The sequence below is a fragment of the Notolepis coatsorum genome, assembly GCF_963971535.1.
Source record: "Notolepis coatsorum genome assembly, chromosome: 8".
Lineage (NCBI taxonomy): Eukaryota > Metazoa > Chordata > Actinopteri > Aulopiformes > Paralepididae > Notolepis > Notolepis coatsorum.
This window is the reverse complement of record NC_140172.1, coordinates 61,265,301-61,279,844: the sequence shown is the minus strand read 5'-3', so window position 1 is coordinate 61,279,844 and position 14,544 is coordinate 61,265,301. Positions and strand designations below refer to the sequence as shown.

The following is a 14,544-nucleotide window of genomic DNA, read 5'->3' as shown; positions in this document are numbered from 1 at the left end:
TTTACTTTTAGGTAAAATCCTTTGGTAGAATGGCCACAATTATTATTTTTGATACAATCTTAATATATATAATAGTCGTTATTAACCAGCATCTTGATTTTGCTGGAATGTTCTTCCTAAAAGGCTGGGGACCTCCCTGCTGTTAAGACAGGCAGAGCTGCGTCTCATCGTCCCGTTTTTCTTTTGTAGATGTTTGAACGGTCCTCACTACTCTCAAGGTCCAAGAAGAAGATCAAAGGTGAGACCAATTCCCACCAGTATTTTATTACTTATTTTTTTAATTGTGTGCTTAAACGTGTCCTCCATCATTTGCTGCACTATACACTATACACTACTATTCCATCCATTGCAAGCCAACGCCCCCCTCCACCCATTAACTCAACTGGACTGTCACTGTACTATTTATTGCACTAGCACTACTGCACTTGGGACATTGATATTATTGATATTATTATTATTATTATTATTATTATTATTATTATTATTATTATTATTATTATTATTATTATTATTATTATTATTATTATTATGTATATGCTATATTCAGTATGTTTGTATGCCAGTGGTGATGCTCTAAACTAAATTTCGTTGTACCAACAATGACAATAAAGATTCTATTCTAAACCTCCGCTTTGCCCCTGATCTCCCCTCTTGCCCCGTGCAGCCGAGAGTTCTCTGTCTTCCATCAGCAAGCGGAGGATCTCCTGCAAGGACCTGGGTCAGGGCGACTGCGAAGGTTGGCTTTGGAAAAAGAAGGACGCTAAAAGCTACTTCTCCCAGAAGTGGAAGAAGTATTGGTTCATCCTGAAAGATACCTGCCTGTACTGGTACATGAACGAGGAGGTAAACATTGTGTGTCACGTTTTTAAATTTTTATCTTTTTTATAAAATGTGTCTTTATTTAAATTTTTCCACATGAAACAAGACACAGCACAATACAGTAATAATAATAATAATAATAATAATAATAATAATAATAATAATAATAATAATAATAATAATAATAATAATAATAATAATAATAATAATAATAATAATAATAATAATATAATAAACAGACAGAATAAGACATGACAATTAACACTTTAATCGCCGGAAACGCCGTTTCTCGTCATTGCCCGCCATGCTCATTCTGCCGAAGACGCCGTAACACGTCTTTGATATCAATATTTCAAAAATCTGTGATCGAAATCATATTTCTCCTCCGGGGACCTGAGATATACTGCTGATCTCCACTAGGTGAATGATATAACGTTGCCCACGGAATTATAAACGACCCCCCGCCCATCCGGTCATCATCAGATGATACGTAGTAACTTCTAGAAGTACCTCCAGTTGAAATTTTTTATCTGGCACCGATCGCTACCAAACTGTATTTGATCATCAATATAATGCATTTGGGGCTATAAATCAAGTTCCGGAGAAAGCTGCAGAAAACGATAAAAACATACTTATACTTTAGACCATATTTGAGTATGAATATGTGAATGAAAAAGTATAACGTTGCTACACCCTGAACAATAGATATAGGACGTTGAATGGGCCATAATAATGTCAATTTAGCAATAGAATTTAAAAAGTTATAGCCCTGCAAAGAAGGGGAACTTCTCCATAGACAAATAGATCTGGCTAGGGATGGTAAATTATGAATTTAACCATGGCGATCAAAGTGTTAAATTAAATTAAATAATATTAAATCAATACATTTTAAAATATGAATTATATATTCAGGTGTAGCTCAGTAGATCAGAACACCACGGGAGTGCCCACCCACCCCTGCTATCCAACCCAAAAAACGGAACCCCCATAGATCACAGGCCCACCACACATAAAGCGAAACATCCCAAGTCCCCACCCGCCCCAACCCCGACAGCCACGACTCCCGGCCCATGAAAACCCTGAATCCAACAACCCAGAGAAACAGAGCATAACGCCTCAATGACACTCCGACTCCCGAGACCCCGAATCCGGGGCCCCCACGGGCCAAAGCCAAGGCCATGAAAACCATAGCAACTGAGGGCCCAAAACACCCCACCCCACGTGCAGTTATTCCACAACCCATGAGACCCCCCCCCCCCTCCCGAGCCGAACCACCGAAATGACGGCCTCCCCCCCGATATTCCACCCCACCAAGCCGCACCCGCATAATGGAGATAGAAAAATAGAAAAATAAAAGATTATAAAAGATCGGAAGTGAAACATCTCGAGCCCCCACCCTCCCCAGCCCCGACAACCACAATCTCCACCCCATGAGGACCCCGAATCCGGCATCCCAGCGAACCAGAACATCATGCCAAATGGTAGACATGGCTGATAATTACGTTGTTAGCAAGAGTCCTCGGCAGGTTCTGTGGTCTTACGCGCGGCTTCCAGGAAGGCATCTGCCTCCGTCACCGACCCAAGCCTCCTCCTCGTCCCCTGCTTGGTCACGATGGATAGCCTGGCTGGGAAGTGTAGAGTTGGTCTGAGACCCAGTTTCCACAACTCAGACATGGCCTCCCTGTATTCCCCGTGTTTACATTTACATTTAGTCATTTAGCTGACGCTTTTATCCAAAGCAACTTACTGTACGACAAGTCATCAGGAAGGGTACAACTCTATCAGCTGAGTAACAATGTTCATCAAAGTGTTGAGTGCTACAGTGCAGATTAGTTTATTAGGACAAGTGCATGACAGTAAGGTTAGTTAGGGTTAGATCTTTTATTTTTATATTTTTTTATTTCAGATAATGGTTGAAGAAGTGCGTCTTTAGTCGATGGCAAAAGATTGGACGGGTTTCGGCTGTCCTAACTGGGGTGGGTAGTTCATTCCACAATTGTGGGGCAAGGACTGAGAATAGGCGACTTCTCTTTGATGACCCTCCCGGAACTTGGATAGGAGTAGGTCTGAGGCAGCCAGAAGATGCAGAACGTAGGGGTCTTGAGGGTGTGTAGTTAGTAGTGTTAATTTTGTCAACTAAAATGATGACGAAAGATGTTCGTCAACGAAGGTTTTTTTCATGACGACAACGAGACGTGACGTGACGTCACGTTATTTTTTTTGTATCTACTTTTTCTCCCCATTTTTCTATTTTTCTCCCATCCCAATTTCGTATTATCCAATTCTTCCCTCCCCTGTCTCGAACGTTGCTAGACCATGCCTCCCACTGGTCGGCTGCAATGTGGACGAAGCCTTGCATCACGTGTCCCCTCCGGTACACGAGGAGGCAGAGCGCGATCTCTCAGTGGCGAGGAGTAACGCGTGGGAGGCTCACGCTGCCCCCGATACTTCCTGATTCTGCTGTACAGGCGCACCAACCGACCTGTAGGAGTCGCTGTCCACAACTTCCGATCCCCACCCACCGGCTTTCCCACCCCCTAATACTGCCAATTGTATTAGTATGAACGACCAGCCAAGCCGGAAGCAACGCCGAGAGCTGGGCTCGAACCCAGCATCTCCTGCGTTAGTGTCGAGCACCTTGCCCACTGCACGTTATTGAAGACCATGTGACGCTAACGAGACTAAATAGTTTATTAAATATCGTTGACCACAACTGAGGACACAAAATGTAATTTACAAAAACCAGGACGAAATTTCTCTTCATGTATGTTGATATTGTTGACTAAAACAAGACAAGACAAAATAATTATAACTTTTCTTAATGCCATCGTCCCGACAGAGCAGTGTGACGGGGAGCTCTGTTATTAGCATTAGCTGAAGAGCTATTTGAAAAGCTAGTTTGTTTTAGCTTAACGTTACCTTGGCTAAAGTTGGGACTATTCATAATCCAGCTGCAGACCTGCAAGCAAAGTACAGCAAGTTGGCAAAGGAGTATTCCAAGGTAAATCACTTTTTAACGTTACATTGTTTGTATTTCCATCTAGCTCGCGTTAACTAGTGGCTAACCTAGCTCACGCTAATATGGCTAACTGATCGACCTCTCGCACACAATTAATGACATGTTGCGGACAGCCATACCGGTGACAATGTTTAGCTTTTAGTGCCAAATGATAAGAGTCTGAGGCGGAGTCTCAAAAGAGAATGTTGAATATTTATTGTGCATTAAAAATCACAACAGAGCCTCTGCTACTAGCTAACCTAAACAGAGCCTTCTGGAAGCAAGTGCACCCTCGTCTTTGGGCCTGGAGCGTCAACCTGGGGCCCGGTAGTGGGAGTGAATGGGGCCCGGGATTTACCAACCTGGTTTGGTACTCTGGTCTTCCTCGCCTCTCCGGGGCGGTCAGCAGTACTCCCCAACTCGCTCTCACTTCCCTGATTACCTCCGTTAACCCTCCCACACCTAGTGACTGATATGCATAAATAGATTCGTTCCTCCCGCAAGCAGTACCCTCCCTTGATGACCACTAGAAACCTTATAATGAAAAGGGAAGAATTGGGTAGGAAGGGGTTAATCATATATACGTTACCCACACCAAAAGAGTTAATACTGGGCACAGGAATGGAGACGCACACAGAACCCCATTTAAGTCTTTATATTAATTGTACTGTTCAGTTACAATGATTTAATAGGAGTGGTCGAATGGACTGAAGTCCTACTATGGCTCCGTGTGTAACTCAATACCTTATAGACACGTATATTATACACCCACCTCTGGGTTAGTATCAGGGATAATATACTTCAATGTGTTTGACTCATCGCCCACGTCTGGGTCAGTACCACGTGTAATACCTCTATCAGGCTTTAATTATATGGCAAGACTAATACCTCTCCAAGGCTTTACTTATGATGCACCAGGTCTGTAACCTCCCCACAGGGAAAGGGTGACTTAAATGGGAATTATTATTAAAGAACCAACACGTTATCACACTCAAAGGAAATAAAAAATGTGGGCCCACTGTACCAGAACAAAAGTCCTATGCTAATGCCGGCATGTAATGTTGATGGGGTACCCCTATGAACTGTAGTTAGCAACCATTAGCTTCGCCCGTAGGCCGCACCACACTGGGTACTGTGTAATGGATCCGGAGCATTGACGCCCTATTGTACTCAACCAAAATGGCGGCCTCGCCGTGCCACCACCGTCCAGGTAGCAAGATGGCGTTGAACGCTCTCGTCGCGGGCGCTAGCAAGCGGGGCTGGAGCAGAGGGCAGTAGCTGGCTGAGAGCGTGTGCTGGGTGATGGCGACCTCTGCTTGACGAAGAACTCCCGTGCTGGGCTGTCGACCGCCGGAGCCGAGCAGACGTCGAAACGCTGGTGAATGCTGGTTGTTGACAGCCGGCGCTGGGTTGACGCGCCTCCATACACTTGCCCTACCTTACACTGAAGCTACTCTCTGGGTCCCAAACAGCCCACCTGCTACACGGTTATACTGTTGCGCAACGTGGCTGACTATACCACCGGTCTTCTTCAGCACCTCGCGCTCGGTGTACACTGGAGTCAATATAGCCGTTAGCAGCATGCTACTTATACCGTCACACTGCTACTATAACACGCTACCTATGGACGTTAGTCCTTGGGTTCAGTTTCTCTTACTCACGCACTATCACGGGTCCTTCTGGGATAACCCGTCATATACTCAAGTTCAATACGTTCGCCCGTGTGGACCACACCACGGGGGCTCTGTCGAGACACGTCTGATCACATCAAAGTCCAAACTCGAAGAGAGCCGTTCTCCCTCTTCCGTCTCCATTGGCTTGCTTCCTTTCCCGTCTCTCTCTCGTACACTCTCTGCCTGCCACCGCCCCCTGCTGGTACCGCCAACTAGTCACAGGGAAAACTGGATGGTAGAATATGATTCAGTGATACTGTTTATAATCCATATTCCAGCCGGTAGAAGAAGGAGGCGCCCGCGTCATTGTTCGAGGGAATATTAATGGAAACTAGTTAGTATGCCTTGGTGCACCAGGGGAGATAAAAGGCAAGTCAGCACTTATAATAGCCATATTTTCAGGGTGCTACACATAGTTGAGCATAGTTGTCATTTAATGATACTAATACTAATCTATACAATCACCTGTTGTTGAATAAATACCATTACTTTCTAGTAGAGCTGGGACGTTAACGGCGTTAACGTGCTGCGTTAACGCAATACTATTATCGCGCGATAATATAATTAACGCATTAATCTAAAAAAAATATATATATATTTTTTTTTTTACATTTTTTTTTTTTTTTTACCTTTATTTACCCAGGGTAGGTTCGCTGAGCACAGATGCTCTTTTTCAGGAACGCCCTGCTTCACATTCACACAGTTCCATTCACACCTGGGAGCTGCCCAGTACAACCACAGTTGACACCATTGGCCACTGAGCAACTCCACTGGAGCAGTTGATTTGCATTGGCACCCAACGGGAAAAATATTATAGGCACTATAAGTAGACATCGCTACATAAAACAAGCTGGTCTGCCTGAGTGACTGGTGGAAGAAGGAGAAATAGAGATTGGACTGAAATGCTTCTTTCTGTTTTGCTCCTGAGAGTGTGCTAGATACTGTACTGGTAATATTATTTATTTGTGTTAACTTCTGAATAAAACAACTTATTAAACACAAGTACATCTTATTGAACATTATTTTGATATTTCATTACCAATTATTATAGCAAAACAGCTTTTTCAAACAGTCTGTAATGCATTTTGGAAATGGGAGATGGGCTCATGGTGTAATGGGCCACCTGGCCTGAGAAACATAAGGAGGAAAGAAAAAGTAAGGACTTACTTCTGGTCATTATTTGGGTAGAACACAAATGTTTGAGCCATTTTAATCTAGATTAATCTAGATTAAATCCAGGATTGCAGATAGATTAATCTAGATACATTTTTTTATCTATGCCCACCTCTACTTTCTATTTATTACTAAAAAAAAAACAGTATATAAAACAGTAGCTGTAAAAAAGAAAAGAAAAAAAAAGTTCTATAATTTATATAATATAATTTTTCTTTTTTAGTACATTAACACATTGACTGCCACGCCCCTTCCGGGAAGTGACCACTTCCGTGCCGCCCATTAACCCCATGTAAACGTAGTTGTAGTTTGTAGAACTAAACCTATAACGCCCTCGAGTCTCATTGAGCTACTTCTGGTCAATGTGCAAAAAACAGATTCTTTTTTCATCCGTACATTTCCGTTTGATACCGTTTTGAATATGAACATAGTCCGGCTGCTTCTGAGCAATTCCAGGGAAAAGACATGAAAACAGCGTTTTTGTGTAATTCAATAAACACGTTGTCATTTTTCGCCTGATTATTGGATCTTCCTGAAATCAACTCTAGATCATCACTATTATCCTTTGTGGTGCACGCATGCAATGTGGTTTAGACCCCCCCCCCCCCCCCCCTCTCCTGCATCCCAACGGCACAACAGCCAGACACATAAACACATATAGCTTAAATCGCAGTAGAAATAAATATCAGATCAACGCAAGCTTTCATATATAGTGTCCTTACCTGGGTCCTCATATATCAACCTGACGTACGCACAGATATGTGCTTAAGCCGTGCGTACGACCATTCCTAAGCAAAGTGTGTGGGATTTATCTATTTGAACTTGTGCTTGACTTTGTGCGTTTATTTATGCACAGGTCGGACCATGCGTAGTTGGCGCCCGGTGATAGAATATTTTTACAACGCGTAAATAAGCACTGACTGCGCTCCGCGTAACTCAACCCGTTATTATTTTGCGCATATATTGCAGAAATACGGGAACGTTTTGATTATATTTAAAAGGCTTTGCCATTGTTAAACGTAATGAGTGGAACCCCGAAGCTGTAAGCAGAATACAAGTCATATGAACACCCACGATATAAACGCATTGCAACGAGAACAGACAGAGGTTATTTGTTGAGTGTATGTGTATACAAAACCCTTGCAATAAATGTGTCTTAAATGAATGAAAAGCATACATGCTCTGGACACAGAGCATATATCGTGTGGGTGATATCATGACTTGTATTCTGTGTCAAAGCCTAAATCAAAACGTCCCTGTATTTCTGCAATCTATGCGCAAAATAATAACGAGTTGAGTTCTAACAAAGAACGTATTACATGCTGATAGAGTAAACTATGATATGAATATGAATATATGATATAAAGGTATACTGGTCCGTCTGCGAGGATATCGAGGACTCGAGTTGGGGGACCCTGATGTAAACAAGACAAAAGTCTTTCTCTGGTCTGCATCCCCTTAACACTTTGATTGCCTAAGGCTAAATTCATGATATACCATAGGTTGCCAGCTCTATTTGTCTATGGATAAGTACCCCTTCTTTGCAGGGCTATAACTTTTTAAATTCTATTGCTAAATTGCCATTATTATGGCCCATTCAAAGTCCTATATGTATTGTTCATTGTGTAGCAACGTTAAACTTTTTCATTCACATATTCATAGTAAAATATGGTCTAATGTATAAGTATGTTTTCATCTCTTTCTGCAGCTTTCTCCAGAACGTGATCTATAGCCCCAAATGCATTATATTGATGATGAAATACAGTTTGATGGCAATCGGCGCGATATAAAAAATTTCAATTGGACGTACTTCTAGAAGTTTCTACGTATCATCTGATGATGACCGGATGGGCGGGGGATAGTTTATAATTCCGTGGGCAGCGTTATATCATTCATCTAGTGTGGGTCATATGTTCATCAGAGCAGTTTATATCGAACACGTTCAAAATTAACGCTGAATCTTACCGTATCTTCCTCGCGCCGTTGGACGATCAGCGTGGTGTAGACCGTTTTCGATTATGGGATGTTTATCCAGATGAACCATTTCCAGGTTGTATAATACTATATACGTCCAAATAACGTTGTTTATTGAGTTAGGGCGAGCGATTGATCATCCAGTGTGTTGAGATGGAGTCCGGCTACCGATCGCGAGTGCCCGGAGCACATAGGATGAGCACTTCCTGTTTGGCGAGCCCCTCCCTCTTGGCCGATCTGCCGATCGGCCACCAGATGGCGCTCTCGAACCGTTAAACAGTTGATGGGAGCTCACCAGTACATCTCAGGGCTCCGGAAAGAAAATATGATTTCGATCACAGATTTTTGAAATATTGATATCAAAGACGAGTTACGGCGTCCTCGGCAACTTGAGCATGGCGGGGAAGGACGCCTAAAAGCGTCTTCCGGCAGTTAAAGTGTTAACAATTGTGTGTATTGAGCCGTACTGTATTGTACCCATTCTGCAATCTGTTAAATAAAGTTTTCATTCATTCAGCCATTAAATGCAATTTGAGAATATAGGCTAAAGCGACGTGTCATGTTTCCAAATAAGATTGGCCACAACGGAATGCTTTCTTTTTTTTAAACTTTTGACCAGTCACCTGGTTCTTTTAGCGTTTATCGCTTTTTCTTCGCATTCATACTTGGTCAAGTTCGACCGACAGAGCAGGCTGAAAGGGTTCAGATGGGGGGGAGAGACACTCTGGGAAAGGCACGGCTGCCGTCCGGGATTCGAACGCGCTCAGCCCCAGATCCGCGCGAGCGCGGTTGTCCACGGCGCTGAAATAGCACTCGCGGTACGTGGTGAGCTACTGGAGCTCCCCCACGGAATGCTTTCTACTTCAATTTGTTGATTAGAATAGATTACCTCGCTCCGTTGAAACTTCACTGAGCTCAGCACACAGACATGATAATAATAATAACAACAACAATAATAATAGCTTCATTTTACATAGCGCCTTTCAAGAGACCCATGCAAGGTCGCTTTACATAGATGGGGGGGGGGAATAACAAAGTAATAAAGATAGTGGACAGACTATGTAAATATGATGATGGGATTCAAGTTCGCGTTTTTATTGATCATAGGCATGCTGTCATAATCAAACATTCTAGAACATTTGTCGTCACAGATCATGTCATAATAGAATATAGGCTACATGGCATGGTCCATCGTGATATTGTGTAGACTGTTATTACTGTACCACCCATTGTGACAACAGCCTTGTGAGCTCCCGCACACAAACATGATGGAATTCAGTTTGTATTGATCACATCATACATGGCAGGCTACATCATACATGGCAGTGAGATTCATTGTTCTTGTATATGCTCTCGTATTATTGTTTATATAGGCTACCCAATACTGACATCAAAATAGATTGTATGCCTCTAGAAATCATATGCAGCAGGTAGAAAATTGACGGAAAATCCGTCGCGATTTGGAATAAAATTGAGGAGAACTTTAATCCCTGGGTATTAATCAAACAAAACGGAAAAAGGCAGTCATATTCCAGCACGGTCTTTATTAGTGTTTGCGCTGCCCAGGCAGCAATGGTTAATAGATATCATATCCGACATCACCGTACGTGTACACGTCTGTCAGCCTGTCTCATAACACGCTTCCCTCGGTTTAGTCCATTTTTCCACATTTCATGGGGGTGTTCCATTACCGTATATGGTTAATCGGGGCGGTTTTGGTATGCAAATACGTGAAAGTGTGCACGAGCCTCGGCGTAGGACCAAGGTGATAGTTATCATGACAGGTGTGCGTAGGACCTGTGTACGCACGTGTGATAAATCCCGTTTTTTTTGTGCGTGCACACATTCTAAATTCTGTGCTTACGTGTGGAAATAGAACATTTTCGGAGGAAAATTGATAAATGAGGGCCCTGGTCTCTGAAGTAATGGAAAAAAAAGAATCCAATAATCTCATCGCCATTCCAGTTATCCACAGCGATCGTGCCTCCGACGTTATTGGCCATTGCTCTTCAACGGGCGGGCAGGGTCAGTTGTCCTCTCCGCTGATCGTATCACCTGCTGCAGCTTGGCCTTGTCCCTGACCGTGGCTGCAGGGAACCAGGTGATGATGGAGAGGGTGAGGATGGACTGGATGATGGCAGTGTAGAACTGGACCATCATAGTCCTCGGCAGCCTGAACTTCCTCAGCTGACATAGGAAGAACATCCTCTTCCGGGCCTTTTTATTGAGAGCGATGGTGTTCAGCTCCCATTTCAGGTCCCGGGAGAGTGTCATGCCGAGGAAGCGGCAGGACTCCACAGAGGCCACCGGGGTGCCTCCCAGAATGATCGGGGTCGGGGGGGCTGCCTTCCGCCTGAAGTCCACTACCATCTCCACTGTTTTCTGGGCGTTGAGGTCCAGGTTGTTGCAGCTGCACCAGCTCAGCAGCCTCTCGATCTCCCTCCTGTAGGCGGACTCGTCCCCCCTGGATAAAATAATCCAATAATCTCATCGCCATTCCAGTTATCCACAGCGATCGTGCCTCCAATCGTAGCCCTTGTCGGCTAGCCTCCTCAAGTTTCAAGTTCAAGTTTCTTTATTAGTTGTCATACAGAAGTACAGAATACTTTTATATAAAATGCTTCTTTCTGTTTTGCTCCAGAGATTGTGCTAGGTAAAAATAGATAAGTGTAAAATAAGTATAGTAAGTATAAAATAGAAGTCAAGTACGTAGACAAAAGTGTTCAATATATACATACAATACATATACAATGTACAATGCAGAGTAGAAAAGTAACTGAGTTACAATACAATATACTATATACTATACAGTACAATGCAGAAATGGGATGAGGTACAATTTAGGTACAATTTACAGTAAGGTGTAATGAGGTATGGGTTGTAGTGCAAATTCTTTACCAATAAATATAAAGTGTGTTTAGGTGTCTAAAGTGGGTAAAGTGGGTGATGCAGTGAGTTGTTTAAAGTGAGTCTGTGCGTGTGGATGTGTGTGCTGTGAGTGCATTTGATGGTTGTTACATAGTGTTATTGTCATTTAGCATTCTGATGGCCTGAGGATAGAAGCTTCTTCTGAGTCTCTCTGTGCTTGCCATGAGACTCCGGTATCGCTTGCCTGACCGCAGCAGTTCAAAGAGGCAGTTGTTAGGGTGGCTGGAGTCTTTGATTATTCTCTTAGCCTTACCCATGCACCGCTTGTTGTAAATGTCTTGGAGAGTGGGAAGCCCACCTCCAATTGTGCGTTCGGCTGAACGGGCCACTCTCTGTAGTCTGCTACGTTCTTGTGCGGTGCGATTCCCAAACCAGGAGGTGATATTGCCAGTCAGGATGCTCTATATTGTGCATGAGTAGAAGTTCTTAAGGATCTTCTGACTGACTTGGAACTTCCTTAGGCGCCTAAGGAAGTAGAGGCGTTGCCGTGCCTTCTTCACAACACTGTCAATGTGTGTGGTCCATGTCAAGTCCTCAGATATGTGGACTCCGAGGTACTTAAAACTGTTCACTCTCTCAACCGGTGCCCCGTCGATGCTGAGGGGGCTGTAGTCCCTGACCCTGATCGCCTAAAGTCCACAATCATCTCTTTTGTTTTGCTGACGTTCAGGGAGAGGCAGTTCTCCTGACACCACTGCGACAGATTCTTTACCTCTTCCAGGTAGGCCCTCTCATCGTTGGCAGAGATCAGGCCCACCACTACTGTGTCGTCAGCAAATTTGATGATTGTGTTGTTGTTCCACTGTGCCACACAGTCGTGTGTGTACAGCGAGTAGAGGAGGGGACTCAGAACACAGCCCTGGGAGGCCCCTATGTTGAGCGTGATGGATGAGGAGGTGCAGTTGTCTGCTCTCACCACCTGGGGTCTACCCGTCAGGAAGTCCAAGACCCACTGGCAGAGGTCATAGTTCAAGCCCAGGTCCCTGAGCTTGGCTATGAGTTTGGAGGGGACTATGGTATTGAATGCTGAGCTGTAGTCGATGAACAGCATTCTCACATAGTTTCCCTGCCTCTTGTCCAGGTGTGATGCTGCTGTGTGCAGCACATGGGCTATGGCGTCCTCCGTGGACCTGTTGGGGCGATATGAAAATTGCAGGGGGTCCAGGTTGATGGGGAGGGAGGAACAGATGTAGCCCTTCACTAGCTTCTCAAAGCACTTCATGGCTATGGAGGTGAGAGCTACAGGGCAGTAGTCGTTGAGGCAAGCGGGCGTAGATTTTTTGGGTACAGGGATAATGGTGGACTTCATCAGACAGGTGGGGATGACAGCCTGTTCTAAGGACAGGTTAAATATGTCAGTGAATACCGGGGCCAGTTGGTCGGCACAGACTTTTAGGATGCGGCCGGGGATGCCGTCCGGTCCTGCTGCCTTCCTGATATTCACTTTCTTAAAGGTCCTCCTCACCTCATGTTCTGTTAACCTGAACACTGAGTCTCCATCGGCAGTGCCCCCCCCTCCATTGCAGTGGTTTGTAGGCTGGTGTTGTTATTCACTGCCTCAAACCTCGCATAGAAGGTATTGAGATGATTTGCTACCTCCGTTAGTGAGGTAATTTCACGGGTATTATCTATGGTCGTTGTATGGATAATTTCCATCTTTTTGTCCAAGGTTCCAACCACTGCTCCTATCTCGGCTGACACGGCTATGCGGTAGGTTTCAAAGCGAGCATCAAAGAGCTCAGCGAATAGCTCTGTGATGAGCACTCTAATAGCCGCCAGGCTAGCGCCACTTAGAGTTGTCTCCGGCGGGGACAGCATTTGAGGTGGCAGCTTCTCTGCTTTAGAGGATGACCTACCGTGCTTAGTTGCTTGTTTGTCCGCCATATTTCACCACTAAAAGTAAACGTTTTTTAAATCATTACTTAAAAGAAATATTTGGAGACCAGTGAGGGTATTAAAATTGAAAAGTTACAAAAGTTGGGGGAGCAGGTACGAAACAAGTCTTCACCCCATGACACCGGAAGCCCCTCTCCATGTTTCTTCTTCTTCTTATTTTTTTTTTTTAAGATTTTTTTTTGGCGTTTTATCGCTTTATTTCTACTGGGCAGTCCAGTAGGGAGAGACAGAGGAGGAATGGGAGACAGAGTGGGGGGAAGACATTCGGGAAATAACGACAGGTCCGTGTCGCGGCTGACCACTGGGGCGCCCCCATGTTTCTTCTTCTAACAGCACAGCAGCTTGCAGGCTTTTGTGATGTATTGGAATCGTCAAACTCTCCTGTTTTCTTTATCAGGATGAGAAGGCAGAGGGATTCGTGAGTCTTCCGGAGTTCAAGATTGATCGCGCCACGGAGTGCCGAAGGAAGTTGTGAGTACTGATCTTTCTGTGGAAACTGAAGCCACGTGATAAAGTACTATGTGCATGGAGAGACCAGTGATAAAGTACTATGTGCATGGATAGGCCAGTGATACAGTACTATGTGCATAGAGAGACCAGTGATAAAGTACTATGTGCATAGAGAGACCAGTGATAAAGTACTATGTGCATAGATAGACCAGTGATCAAGTACTATGTGCATAGAGAGACCAGTGATAAAGTACTATGTGCATAGAGAGACCAGTGATAAAGTACTATGTGCATAGAGAGACCAGTGATAAAGTACTATGTGCATGGAGAGACCAGTGATACAGTACTATGTGCATAGAGAGACCAGTGATAAAGTACTATGTGCATAGAGAGACCAGTGATAAAGTACTATGTGCATAGAGACCAGTGATACAGTACTATGTGCATGGAGAGACCAGTGATACAGTACTATGTGCATGGATAGACCAGTGATACAGTACTATGTGCATAGAGAGACCAGTGATAAAGTACTATGTGCATAGAGAGACCAGTGATAAAGTACTATGTGCATAGAGAGACCAGTGATAAAGTACTATGTGCATGGATAGACCAGTGATACAGTACTATGTGCAT

General features: G+C 44.1%; 1 protein-coding gene across 1 annotated transcript in view; it reads left to right on the top strand.

Moving 5' to 3' along the window:
• The window catches only part of LOC311233869 (connector enhancer of kinase suppressor of ras 2-like), a gene marked incomplete at both ends in the record, with an annotated part of 244,093 nt that overhangs the window by 188,582 nt on the left and 40,967 nt on the right, over nt 1-14,544 (top strand). Inside the window, 3 exon segments of the mRNA XM_084320929.1 lie at nt 190-238; nt 665-843; nt 13,859-13,932. Of these exon segments, the coding sequence (XP_084177055.1) occupies nt 190-238; nt 665-843; nt 13,859-13,932 (302 nt within the window).